The 12,699-nt window shown below is 45.6% G+C and overlaps 2 protein-coding genes across 3 annotated transcripts in view; both read left to right on the top strand.

Moving 5' to 3' along the window:
• The window catches only part of LOC144162553 (receptor-type tyrosine-protein phosphatase kappa-like), a 616,238-nt gene that overhangs the window by 403,382 nt on the left and 200,157 nt on the right, over positions 1-12,699 (top strand). The gene's annotated exons all lie outside the window — the stretch shown is intronic.
• The window catches only part of LOC144162554 (protein sidekick homolog), a 92,794-nt gene continuing 83,426 nt past the window's right edge, over positions 3,332-12,699 (top strand). Inside the window, exons 1-5 of the mRNA XM_077693143.1 lie at positions 3,332-3,493; positions 6,074-6,123; positions 8,163-8,330; positions 9,123-9,248; positions 11,964-12,254. Of these exons, the coding sequence (XP_077549269.1) occupies positions 3,429-3,493; positions 6,074-6,123; positions 8,163-8,330; positions 9,123-9,248; positions 11,964-12,254 (700 nt within the window). The 5' untranslated portion in view covers positions 3,332-3,428. The remainder of the gene's footprint in view (positions 3,494-6,073; positions 6,124-8,162; positions 8,331-9,122; positions 9,249-11,963; positions 12,255-12,699) is intronic.

Genomic DNA, 12,699 nt, shown 5'->3' with positions numbered 1-12,699 from the left:
AGCGCAATCCGCGCGCGAAGCAGTGTTTCGTTCTGTGAGGGTTTCGTTTTAGGCCGTAATAGCCTTGTAGTCCTCAAAAGCGCAAGGACTTCCCCTCAAAAATTTTTGTGAAATTCTCAATGCTTTTGGGATCTTCATTCCTACTTAAAAGTTCTCAGATTTCCGCACGCAAGGCGCGGCATTCTTTATTTCCTGAAGCAGTTCGCTCCTAAGCTCACTGATAACTTGTTGCATGGTGGGCGACATTGCATAAATGTTTGTTTCAAATGCACAAAATAACACGGCCAAAAGTGGACAAATTTGGGAGACAGTGGCAGCAAATATAGGCAAGCTCAGAGATCAGTGTTGCGGAGTTACCAGTCCGGAATTGGAATGAATCCGGAATCATTCCACATTTTCGCGACCCCGGAATGGAATGGGAATGGAATGACGACAATACTTGAAGGAATGGAATGGGAATGGAATTAAGCGCCTTTTGCCCGGAATGGAATGGGAATGGAATTAGATGTATTTTTCCCAAAATAAAGCGCACTTTTCCTTCTACGCGTTGTTTTTTGTCAAAATATGCAAATACACGCAAAAGATCCCACCAGCCCAAGTTCAAACATTAGTAAGCCGGAGCCTTGAATTTAACAATAACCCAGTACTGTTAAAATCGATTGGTTGATTACAAGCACGGTATATTTATAAGCAGAGATTCTACTACAATTATGTCCTTAAATACAGCGCTGCTACGAAGTTCGTCGCGATTCTCCGCCTAATAAACGCGGCTCTAAGCCGTTAGTATCCGTCGTGAGGAACTACCGCGGTGGTATCCCCCCCCCCCCCCCTTATCTCTCCCACCAACTTCGCCTTGTGATTTTTTACCTTGGCGGCGCCTTCGCCCCGGCTGCGAGCTGTCTCCCCACGCTTCACTATTGTTTTTTGCGTCCGGAACCGTCGGTGATCGCATCCCACCTTGCCGTCATCGGGACGCTGGCGCGGTGCTTGTGTTCACTGCGAAATTTCGCATATCAGCTTACACCCCATCTACCTTCGCGCTCCCCCCTCCTCCCCCAGGACGTTTTGCAATACTGGCCCTCCTGTCAAGACACTCGGACGCCTTTGCCCAAAGCAGCGTCTACGAAGGCCTAAAATATTGATTCGAGAATCCACCCGAAACAGGAGAGCCCATGCGATAGGAACTGCGGTCACGCCTGCGCCTGCAAGCTTTGTTCCTAAACGGTCCCGACCTAACGGAAAGCGAATGCTAGCCACTTTCCATTGCTTTCCCGACTCGCAAGGGCAGTTTCCGTTGTAAATGTGACGTCAGCTGACGTGGATTGCGTGTTTTACACGGCATCTCTTTTAGTGACAGACAAAGCAAAACCGGCTCTGAAACACCTCTTTTAAGCAGCTCGTTTGTCAAGCGCAACACACAGGTAGAAGGCAACTGTATTAGTTTACTTTTTTTCTTTTTAGAAGTCATCGTTGAAGCAGCAGTCATTTACACTTCGTGTTTTCAGAACTGAACGGCGAAGCGCCCATTTGGCTCACACCATTTTGTTACGTAATTTTGATGAATGAAACCAAAATAAACTTTTTTTAGACCTTTCAGGCAGCTTGAGACCTGCATTGCAGCATATAAAATTCACGAGGAGACCTAATTGCGCTGCTGAGCACGAGGTCGCGGTTCGATTCCCGGCCGCGGCGGCCACTTTCCTGATGGAGGCGAAAAGCAAGAACGCCCGTGTGTACGAGATTTCGGCTTAAGGTGGTCAAAATTAATCCGGAGCCCTCCACTACGACGCGCCTCATTGCCTGCGTTGCGTCGGCGCGTTAAACCCTACAATATATCAACGAGGACAACTACGCACTTTTTTAGGGCGTAGGGATTTCCACAACACTAGACTGACCGGCTGCCGAACGTGTCATTATCGTTATCATTTTCCTTTACATCTTTTCTTTCGGTTGATCGCTCAGACCAGAGGACACTTGGGGGACCTTCATTGCTATTCCACTGCATGCAACTCCTCAAATTAGTTCTACAGGCCTCAGTTATACAATTAGTTACGCAGGCCTTGGACTCAGTTTTGCTGAGTCCAAGGCAGCAACGCATTCTCTAAGTCCTTCTTCAGTTAGCTAGAGCCAAAGGTTGCGTGGTGCTAAAGTGTGAACAATCTCCCAATTTCTAAAAAAAAAAAAACAAGACGCAGATTAGTATACGAACCAATGCACTATCCCAGTATACACTAACGAAAGAAAAAAGAATTCTCCCGGCGCAATGGTTTTCATCGAGACACCCATACAAAGGTCGCGCATACTCTAAGCACAGCCTGGTCGAACTTTCCCTTGTGCGCAGTGGATGATACCTGACGCACGTAAGTAAGCTTTTCGGCAAGGGCGACATTGCGTACCTACCTACGCACACGCAAACACCGGAAGTTCTGAACCTATCCGTGCTTTCGAGGCCTAACGACCTGTGCGGCCCGTGATCCGTATTTGGTGCAAAGGCAGGAAAAGGTGCTCGAGCGGTAATTCTTCCAACTGATACCACTAGATCCGGAGGTTCTCTTCCTTGTTAACAAAATTGTAGTTCTAACCATGCTCACAACTGCTCCATACGCGTGTTAACTGCTTAAGGAATATAATGTCTTCTTCAACCATACTTTTGTCAACACAAAAAGTAGAACATGTCGTCGCGTTAGCGTTAACACATTCACACTTAAACAATAATAAAGCATTGCAACTCGTACATACGTGCTGACCATGCAAATACTATAATAACTACCTGGAGAACTGCCCCTGTGGGATTTAGTAGGGTGATTGCACTGAACGAGATATGCCACAAAGCCACTATCCCTAGACCTTGGTTACGTGTTTTGCGTATTTTAGCAGTTCTTAACGCGTGTAATAACATCAGTTTAATAGTGGGTTCATTGGTAACTTGATAATCACCCGATAAAACGTTGAGGAATTATAGGAATGGAATTGAACTGCCCGGCAATTCCCGGAGTGGGAATGGGCGACGTTCCGGCATTCCGAGGAATTGAAAGGAATGGAATTTAGTCAAATTGTAATTCCCCGGAATGGAATTGGAATGGAATGGGGACGCCCATTCCGCAACACTGCCAGAGATAGGCGTTAAGAAAAGCATAAACAAAAAACCTCCAAAACGCAGAAGAAAAGCGCGATGCACGGGCCGCTGTGCTGTCACTGCTCAGCGGTATGCAACCAAAGTGACGCGTATGAAATACACCCGGTGCAATTTAAAGTCATCTAGAGAGGTATGCATACCTCTCCATTACTGAAAACTGTGTTTGTTCAGTCACTTGCAAATTATTTCCTTTTTTATTCCTTGTTTGCATTAGGGATCATCCATCTGCAAGAGTGCTCTTCACGACTTACGGATATCTTCATGGAACCCATCGGCGTGGAATGTTTCTTTAATGCTGTATAATCAAAGGCGCTCAGATTTCAGGGGTTCGATGCGCTACGGTGTGACGTCAGATGAGTAAGTGATGTCCTTCACCAAGAGCTTTTGTGATGAGTTGTCAGCCACTTTTCTTCCAACCAATTAAAACGAGCATGTGCTATCAGAAGTGAAACACAGGGTCTGTCGCCAAACCGTATAGGAGCATCGTTTGTCTGTGCCTTCAGAAACCGAAGTAACCGGACCATGCATGCGAATATAGCGGCTCCGATAGCCATAGCACACCTTTCAACAGATTTAATTTATGTGGCTACGAGCACCATTTCCGGAATGCAGGCCACATTGATGGCGTTAATCGCAAATGCACATACACCGGCGTATCTAACACGGTTTAAGAAGAGGCGCGCTGCTGAAGCAGCGATACATCAGCCAGAGCGGGCACTTTAAGGAGACCATGAAGAAAAAACGCACTTTGGTACACAAAAAACGCCGCCTTGTCTTGACAACGATGGAAGCAATTTTATTTGTAGTTCAAATAAATAATGGAGATTGTAAAGGAAGCAGACGCAGCAGTGGCGACCCCCCGGAAACTTTCCGGCAGCTTCTGTGTGACGTCACCTAACCTTGTTGGTTCAATTCGCGACTGCCTACCTAAGCCACCGCAAAAAATACGACTGTGCGATTGTACCGGGGCCTCTAGTTTCGTTTGATCGTACCACGTGAATGATAACGTGCAGTAAACACGATTATAACTATAAATTTAGGCTCGTTACGTCATTCCTGCCCATATAACGTCACTATAACGTAAACTTTCAGCGGTTTGCAACATTTTTTTTTTTTTTCATTCTAAAACGTCTTTTGCCGCTCAGTGGAGTTCGGGGAGTTACCAAAGGAAAGTTCTTTAAAACTGAACAAAGTTGTGAGTACGAGGTCGCGGGTTCGATTCCCGGCCGCGGCGGCCGCTTTTCTGATGGAGGCGAAAAGCAAAAACGCCCGTGTGTACGAGATTTCGGCGCACGATAAAGATCTCCAGGTGGTCAAAATTAATCCGGAGCCCTCCACTACGGCGCGCCTCATCGCCTGCGTTGCGTCGGCGCGTTAAACCCCACAATCAATCAATCATCAACAATGATGTATCTTCTATTTATGGCCCCTTCAAGGACGGTAGCCTTGCTTGGGTTACCTTACATGAAAATTTTGGTCGGTCCTCCTGTCCGTCTCGTGCTTCCAGTACTTGACGGCCGGGCACTATAATGACTGTGTATCTGCTTCGCTGGAAATCAACTGCTTCCATGGCTTGCGCAAGTTCAGATTCATCAGCGGAAAGAAAACAAAGGGCATAACGGAGGCATAACACTGGTACATAACTGAAAGTACCAGTATCTTGTTAAATAAAAATAGACGCTAGATTAGTTCCCACGACGGCAAACTGCAAAGCACGGTATCGAAGAGATGCGAGATATGCTGTTTTAACAAATGGCTCAGAAGCAGTCCAAACGCGGCAAAATTCAATTAAAACCAGCAAACATCCCTACTGAAACGTTCCATATATACGGAATTATGGGAATACGGGGTTCATACGGAGTGTTACGCCCCCAACCGTATTGAAAGTAGATACTAGTCCCACAAACAGGAAAATCTTATGAATTCGCAAAATATGAACCTGTGGCAAAGTTTTCGTGTTTTTATCTTCAATAATAAGCGAAATCACGCTCCGTGTGACTTCTGTATACTCCGTATATACTGAATTCATACGGACAATGATTTCGTTGTTCTAGTGATCATACAGACGTAAAACAGGTGTCAAATTTTCCGACAGCTATGCACTGTTTAGTTCTCATGTGCTTGTCAAAAATCTTTCTTGTTTTGTGGCGGCTGTGTGTCATGCTAGGAATGTACTCCGCATTCCCATAATTCCGTATATATGGAACGTTTCAGGAGGGATGTATTGCATTCAACAAGTAAGTGGCAAGAGGGGGCGGAAGACCGTTACTGTTGTAGTGGGCATTGAGGAAGGCGAGTTGCGTCGCAGAGGTTCATTCGTCACCAAAGAAAAATGAATATTTGATTTAATTTGATTAGAAGTGAGAGAATACAACTGGAGCGAACGCAGCAGATACGGGACTAATAGAGTTACAGCAGAGAGGAACCCAGCCATCGTTTACGACATGAGGAAGAAATCTACGAATCGAGAGTAGATCGAAGAAGGGTTTGTACAAAATTATTTACAACCCGCTGAAGAGGCGGAGGGGGGGGGGGGAGGGCTGCAAATATAATTTTTATAGGAAAAGACAGGATTCGGACTACACCGGTTGAGAGTGGGTGGAAGTATAGCGGTCGGTTCTCGTTGTGCGGTTTATTGATTGATTGTAGGGTTTAACGCGCCGACGCAACGCAGGCGATGAGGCGCGCCGTAGTGGAGGGCTACGGATTAATTTTGACCACCTGGGGATCTTTAACGTGCGCCGAAATCTCGTACACACGGGCGTTTTTGCTTTTCGCCTCCATCAGAAAAGCGGCCGCCGCCGTTGTGCGGTTTAAATCAATAGGCAATGGTGCTAATGGTGCCGGCAACAACCGTGACGGTTAACATTGTGATGGTGATGATGATGCTGACAATTTTGATGACAAACTCATTTTTCTACCCTTTTATTCTTTTAGCTCATTCTACCCACAAGGATATTTCCAATTCACGTCACTGCGGATAAAAGGTATGCCTCACTTTTACGGGCTATCGCGGTTCCCATTGTGTGTCGGTGAGGCTCTGTTTTACAAGCAACTATTTCATGGTGGTAAGGGCATGTTTATGGTCAGGTAGACGAAAACGCAGCGGTGGAGCGTGGAAACAGCCTATACGTCGTAAGTCGTTGCAACATAATCCGCCCAGTACTGTACTATGTCTTCCTTTGTAGGCGTTCACCTGATAACGCTGGACCAATCTGTAGAAGCAATAACTACGTGGTGTCGCCGCTGGGAAATGAGTGTAAACCCTGATAAAACTATGTTCATGTGCATCACTAACTGGAAACAGCCATCTGTTTACCCGTACAGTATAAAAGGAATCCCCATTTCACTAACAGAAAGTTACAAATATCTTGGCGTAACAATCCCTAGCAGACTAACTTGGTCTTCCCCCATTGAAAAGATTTGTTCATCCGCACGTAGGAAATTGGGCATGCTACGGCATAAACTCAAAAGCTCTTCCCCCAGTACAAACCTGCTAGCATACAATACATCATTCAGGTCTGTTTTGGAATATGCATGCGGGTTGGGAGATGCGCATGCTAAAAAAGGTATTAACATTCTAGGGAAAACCCGAAGGGCAGCCGTGCGTTTTATTTTCAACCGATTTCGCCAGTCTGATTCCACAACTTAACTGATTAGTGACAACATAATTCAAACTTTAAAATCGCAGGAAAACAGCAAGACTAAAATTTCTTATCTATCTATCCAGTAAAAACGTGCACTAGACCTATTAAACATTCTTGCTCCATTATCTTCGCGTCCACAGGACGATATCATTCCCAAAACTTCACTCCTATCTTTTCTCGAGCTACAATTTCAAATACTCTTTCTTTGCTCGCACAATAACAGAATGGAACGAACTACGACGTCACATTTACAAGTCTGGAAACGTGCTAAGGTGTATTGAAAATTTTTGTGAATTGTGACTTAGATTTTGTACCGTAATATATTGTATATTTGCCTGTTAGTTCGTGCCGCCGCTGTGTTGTTTCCTTTTTTGGTCATGTTTCTTGTATTGTACCAACCCTAGTCCTGCCTGGGGTATTCTTGGTGTGGAAAAAAAACAATCTCTGCGTGACAACCACCCACTGCTCAAACGTAGTTCGTTTGAGGGAAATAGGAGTAGGCTGCCCGGGGCACCCCCACATTGTATGGTTCACGTCAGCTGTTTCGGGGTAGAAGAGAGTCACTTATAAGGAAAAAGCCACAAAGGGACCGATGCTGGTGCAAGAGTCCTAAATGCGATAGCCTACTTTCGTGAACTTACAATTACAATGTCGAAGACGTAACATTTTAATGCGCGCTGAGTAGCACATACCCGAAGTGTGCGTGCAAACGCGTTAGCGGGTTGAATGTATGTAATGGCACGGCTTTCGAGCCCCTGCTCTCTTTACAACATACCGGTTGTACATCTAACCGTGAGGATAGGTGAAATATATTAATAGGTGTTTTAAATTTTAAATCGTGGGCTTAAATAGTCTGACTTCGCAAGAAGTCACAGCATTACATTAAGTAAAGAAGTCGCGCCACAGTTCCTAAATTATGAACAGTTGAAGTATTTTTCTGATAAAGGAAAAACACATTCACTGCATTTTTTGGCAGCCATATCGTATTATGCCACTGAACGTTGTTGCGTCATAGATCAGCTGTGTGTGGCCCTGAAAGAATGAGGATCTCGCGTACAGGGAAACTCTGCACTGTTCGGGTTTTCCGGTGCTGTTATTTAAAGCCGATAGTTGGAAAAAGACTGTAAAAATAAAGGGAAAGAATAATAACGTGATGATAAAGAGTACACATCAAGCGTGTGCGCCTTTCTCTGGGTAAGTACAATTAAGGTCCGGGCCGAAGATATTATTGGCTCCTCTAATGAATACGAACTAGTTTGGTCGTTTTCTGCTGCCATAGATTTCTGCTACCACTAGGTTCATAATTAAGATTGAGCAAACCTGAAAACTCGTTAAAAATAGGTGCAAAACTTTCAGCGTGGGTTCTTTTTTACTTGCAGAGGAAGTGCTCGACATCACGGCATTGCACCGAGACTTCATCTACAATGACAACTTCGCATCGAAGCTGGAATGTCATGGCCCAAGTGATCGCAAAATCTCTTTCGGCTACTCGATAAAACATACCAAATTCAAAAACAACATCAACCTACACCCAGAACCCAGCAACGGTAACTACATCAAGAAACATTTGACGTTTTCTGGGCAATGCTAAAATAGGAAGAAATGTAGTATTATTCTCAGAACATCCGGAGTGCTCGGAGATGTTGAGCAAATGCCAGCGGTTGAAGAAAAGTGAGAATTCAGGGAGAGTTTTCAGGGTGGCAGCTTTACACTAGATTACCTCTGATTTCATCTTTCTTGCCACCTCCGGGGGCATTAGTTAGCCAATAAGCGGGAATCGGGCGGGGCTACCATAGAACGAGGAAAATATTGTTGAGCAGTACAGTAAAGCTGGCTAGTGGACGTGATCGGTAGTTCAAGACTCCTTCGGTGCGACACGCCGTCTTCACCTTTTAAGCTATCGAAATGTGCCTGCTTAGGTAAGAGCTGCTAAAATTCCTGTCTTCAGCCCAATAGAAAGACACAGAACTTGATCAAAGCCTGGGTTAGAATGCCATTGCAAGACAATTTAGTAGGGCACGCTGAAAATAGAGACCATTCGAACAAGTAAAAAACATGCTCCAATAACCTTTCAGCTGCAAAAACATACGCCGCCCTGAAACTATATGTGTGTGTGCTTGCGCGTGCGACAGCGAGCAGCTCTTGTACACCAATTCTCAATAGGCATTTGCATACTTCAAAGAAAACTGCTAAAATATATCGCATGCGGTTCAACACAGGTATACAGCAGTAGAAACGGGTCTTGAAGTTGCAGGGAAGTACAGAGATCAATACTATTATTATCCTGTTCTATATGTGCGTTGCAAAACTTGTTTACGGCGTATTCTCCAAACTTCCAGGGACTTACTTCCTTGCTTTAGCAGCTGACGACTGGGCACAAGCAAGAACGAATATGTTCTGGTGCCTGGTAGAAAGATCTACCCTTTCCAACGTCGGTTCACCTGCTATGTTTTACGGACCAAAAGGTAAGCCCCCCCCCCCCCCCCTTCAGCGCAGCTTTTCTTTAACTGCAACCTTTTTCTGCTGCAACTTGTACAGCCTCAACCGAGGAGAATAATTCACTACGGTTTTCAAAGCTACTGTCGTTTACTACCTTGAGCTCTGTGACGACAAGCGTAAATGGTGCTCCAAGGGGGCTAGCCACCGACATTTCTTATGAGCATGCGTCTTTGGAAAACATAACTATTCTGCAATATATTCTATTCGTACTTCAGAGCAATTGGAGAGCGTCTTGCTCAGCTGTGATCCGGACTTTCAATTGAACGCTGTAGAAATGCTTGAAGCTGCCACCAGGGCTCAAGGGCCGCTTACCGCCACTCAGGGAAAGAGAATAATGAAGGCGCCTACCCATCTCAATTCTTACTTCATTTTCGGCACACACAAACATTTTACTTCTCTCTCTCCTTCGCTTTCTCTCTCTCTCCCTTTTTCTTGCGTAAAGTTTTATAGACCTGCTCTGACTGAGTTTGAAAAATTTCACAATGGGATTTAAATGTGACGTAGTCTCCTACGCGTCCTCCCATGGTGCATAGATCCTAACAAGAAGTGACGAGGCCTCCTCACCAAACAGAAGTGCCGCTTGCAGCTAAAGCCTAGTCGGTGTGTCAAGCGTAACTTGATCGATCGAAGAGCTGCAGCACCAGCGCTCTCGCCAACCGAGTAAAGGCGGGGGAGGCACATGGTGAGGAGATTATACGGAGCAATACCACTCAGCCCCACATCTAGTCACGACTGCTAGTGAGCACGAAGAATGGGAAATACCGAAAAGAACCGGTGGTGTTTGAGCGCGAAATAGAAATAGAGGCTGAGTTAAGAAACCCAAAAGGCCCAACTAGTCTGCCATTGCCGTAATCAGAATGGTTCTTACACGTAGGCGGGCACTCAGCGTGTGTACGGCGAGCAGAAAGGAATGGTTGGCGCGGAAAATAGCTCAGTGAATGATGCGAAAGCTACACACCCTCCTCATCTCGCACTTTATAACGTCCACTACAGTTAGCTCCATCAGTTCGTTTTATCACGCGTGTCTGAGTTATCTTATTGTTTGGCGACGATCTTAAATCTAAAATGAGCGCCACATCTTTCGTGTCTAACATCGCTTAAGCATGGGTCCACGTCCTGCGACTGCCGCCATGGGCATCGGCCGGATTTTGTGTTGAGGGCGGCAAACCCATTGTATTGAGTGGAAAGAGGGAGAGGGCAAAGGGGTGGGGCAACGGATTCCTTGGTGGCTTAGGGGGGGGGGGGTGGCAAGTGCCCCGGTTGCACCCCCCTGCCGACACCCATAACTGCAGCCGAGTCGTCTGCTGAGTACACAACAAAGAGGTGCGGTACATGTATTGAGATTTCTCCAGCCTACATCACGGATATTTTAGTGTACTAAACCAGACTCCATGTGTAATTATCGTGCAGATGTTAACAAAAAATAACGGAAGCTCACACTAACGCGTGAGAATTGAAGGTAGTGAAGCTGCACGCAACATTTACGATCTTCACAACGGTTTAATTCCACAATTGCAGCTTATTAGCTTCTTCTTCGCGGCCGCAACGACGTTTACTCCATCTTTGTTGCCATAACGGCGAAGAAGAGGAATATCGAAGGAGCATAACGAACAAACGGAACTCGCACACTTAAACTAGGCGCCCCCGGGTACAACGTGTACACTATCACGTGTTCTCTGTCCAGCAGGTGGCCTGATTCCTATCCCCACCCTCACAGCCGAGTATGAGAAGTTAGCACAGGCCTATAAGATCCACAGAATTCCTTCAGCCTATGTTACTGTAGAGCCTGTGTTGCTGTTTTTACTGTTCCTGTTCTTTGTTGAGCGTTTTTTCCTGGTTTTATGTTCATTGTCATCCCACTACTCAAAACATGTAAGCGAAACAGGCGCTGTCATAGCTACCACTGAATCATGTTTACCCTTCGGCACAAAGCATATTTATGTGCAAATAAAGTTACTGCTTAAAAAAGAAATTCACTTGGTAGACAGACTGCATGCTCCGTTCTCGAGCGAAGACAATTGATCCCTGCTTGGTAGATTGTAGAGATGCTGTCTTTTTCTGGGACATTTTGCAGCGACCGCTCAGAAAAGACCTCGATATTACGCCTTAGTCAATCCGATTTTTCCATTTGGCTCTCCTGGTGACTCACACTATGACATGTTTGTGTTGATTGGTTTTACAGCCTGTGGCGATGTCGCCTATGTGATAGGTATGCTGAGCCGGCAAGGTCAACAAGGTCATATTTCTGTAAAACTGTGGCATTTGTACACAGTAATTCGCATGACCAACCGCCTGACTGATTCTCTTTTTTAAACGATCGTGTGTGTTTGCCTGAATATTGATGTATTTGTGCTCCTCCTGACTTCAGGGTATTTTTTGTTTGTTTGACTATGTATTCCTCGTACTGTCTCGCCTCAGCGTAATCTCGCATGTCATAAAGACGAATAACGAATTCTTGTCGTAGCCGAGTGGGTAAGACGACTGGCTCTAACACTGTTGATCTACCTGACGTCGGTTTCAATCCTGCCGGTGATTTTTTTTTCGTTATATTGTTATGCTGAGTTTTGTGAAACGCCGGAATCAACAAAGTGCTGAACCGCTTCTCCGTTAAAAACGACTTTCACTTTCTCGAGTTAATTTACAAGTCTCACTTCAATTATGTATGTTCCTTTCTCGCGCAGACAATCCTACTTTCCTGCCCCAGAACTACACTGTCACCGCCAGCTTGAACGACTCTGTACCTCTACGGGTTCAGGCTGTACCTGGACAAAGCGTGAACCTCACTGTGCGATACTGGGCCAAAGTTAACTCTTCTGGAATACTTGTGATGCTCCCGAACAATGGAGACTTCAATCAGAATCAGAGGAACATACGAACAGTCAACCTGCACCACAGCGGAGTGTACATTGCCCAAGGCCCTGGTGTTACTGCGCTCGGAAAACGCCGGGGCGTCTTCAGGGTGATTGTACGCAGTAAGTTTCTCTTTGACGCATAATAATATGTTAGGCATAAAATTTCTTCAGGAGTACCCGACTCCGCATCATTCGAGTTCACATGTGCGAGTAGTTACGCGAAGTTTTAATTTACTGTCGCAGGCTTTATCATCGGCACCCAACCCCTTACGCAGGCGAAGTGTACCCTCGCGTATTCATTACATCAAATGTAGCGCTCTCGGCGCTTGCTCGACGAAGAAGCATCCCAGCGAAGAACACACGCTCCATGGTGTCCCGGCATGACCAGCGCCTTTATGCTGTTTCTCTGCAGATTTCCTGATGTAACTGAAATCATCTGCTTTTCAAAGTCACGCCTCGTCGATTGACACAGTTCCAATTACATCGGACCGTCCACACGTCAGCAATAGTCACTTGAATACTTTACCATGTTGCACATCACACCTAGGCCTTCTATCGCCATGGT

Source organism: Haemaphysalis longicornis, unplaced genomic scaffold, assembly GCF_048455015.1.
Source record: "Haemaphysalis longicornis isolate Haplotype H1 unplaced genomic scaffold, Haemaphysalis longicornis Haplotype H1 scaffold_12, whole genome shotgun sequence".
Lineage (NCBI taxonomy): Eukaryota > Metazoa > Arthropoda > Arachnida > Ixodida > Ixodidae > Haemaphysalis > Haemaphysalis longicornis.
The sequence above is the reverse complement of the archived record's forward strand: the minus strand, read 5'-3'. Positions and strand labels throughout refer to the sequence as shown.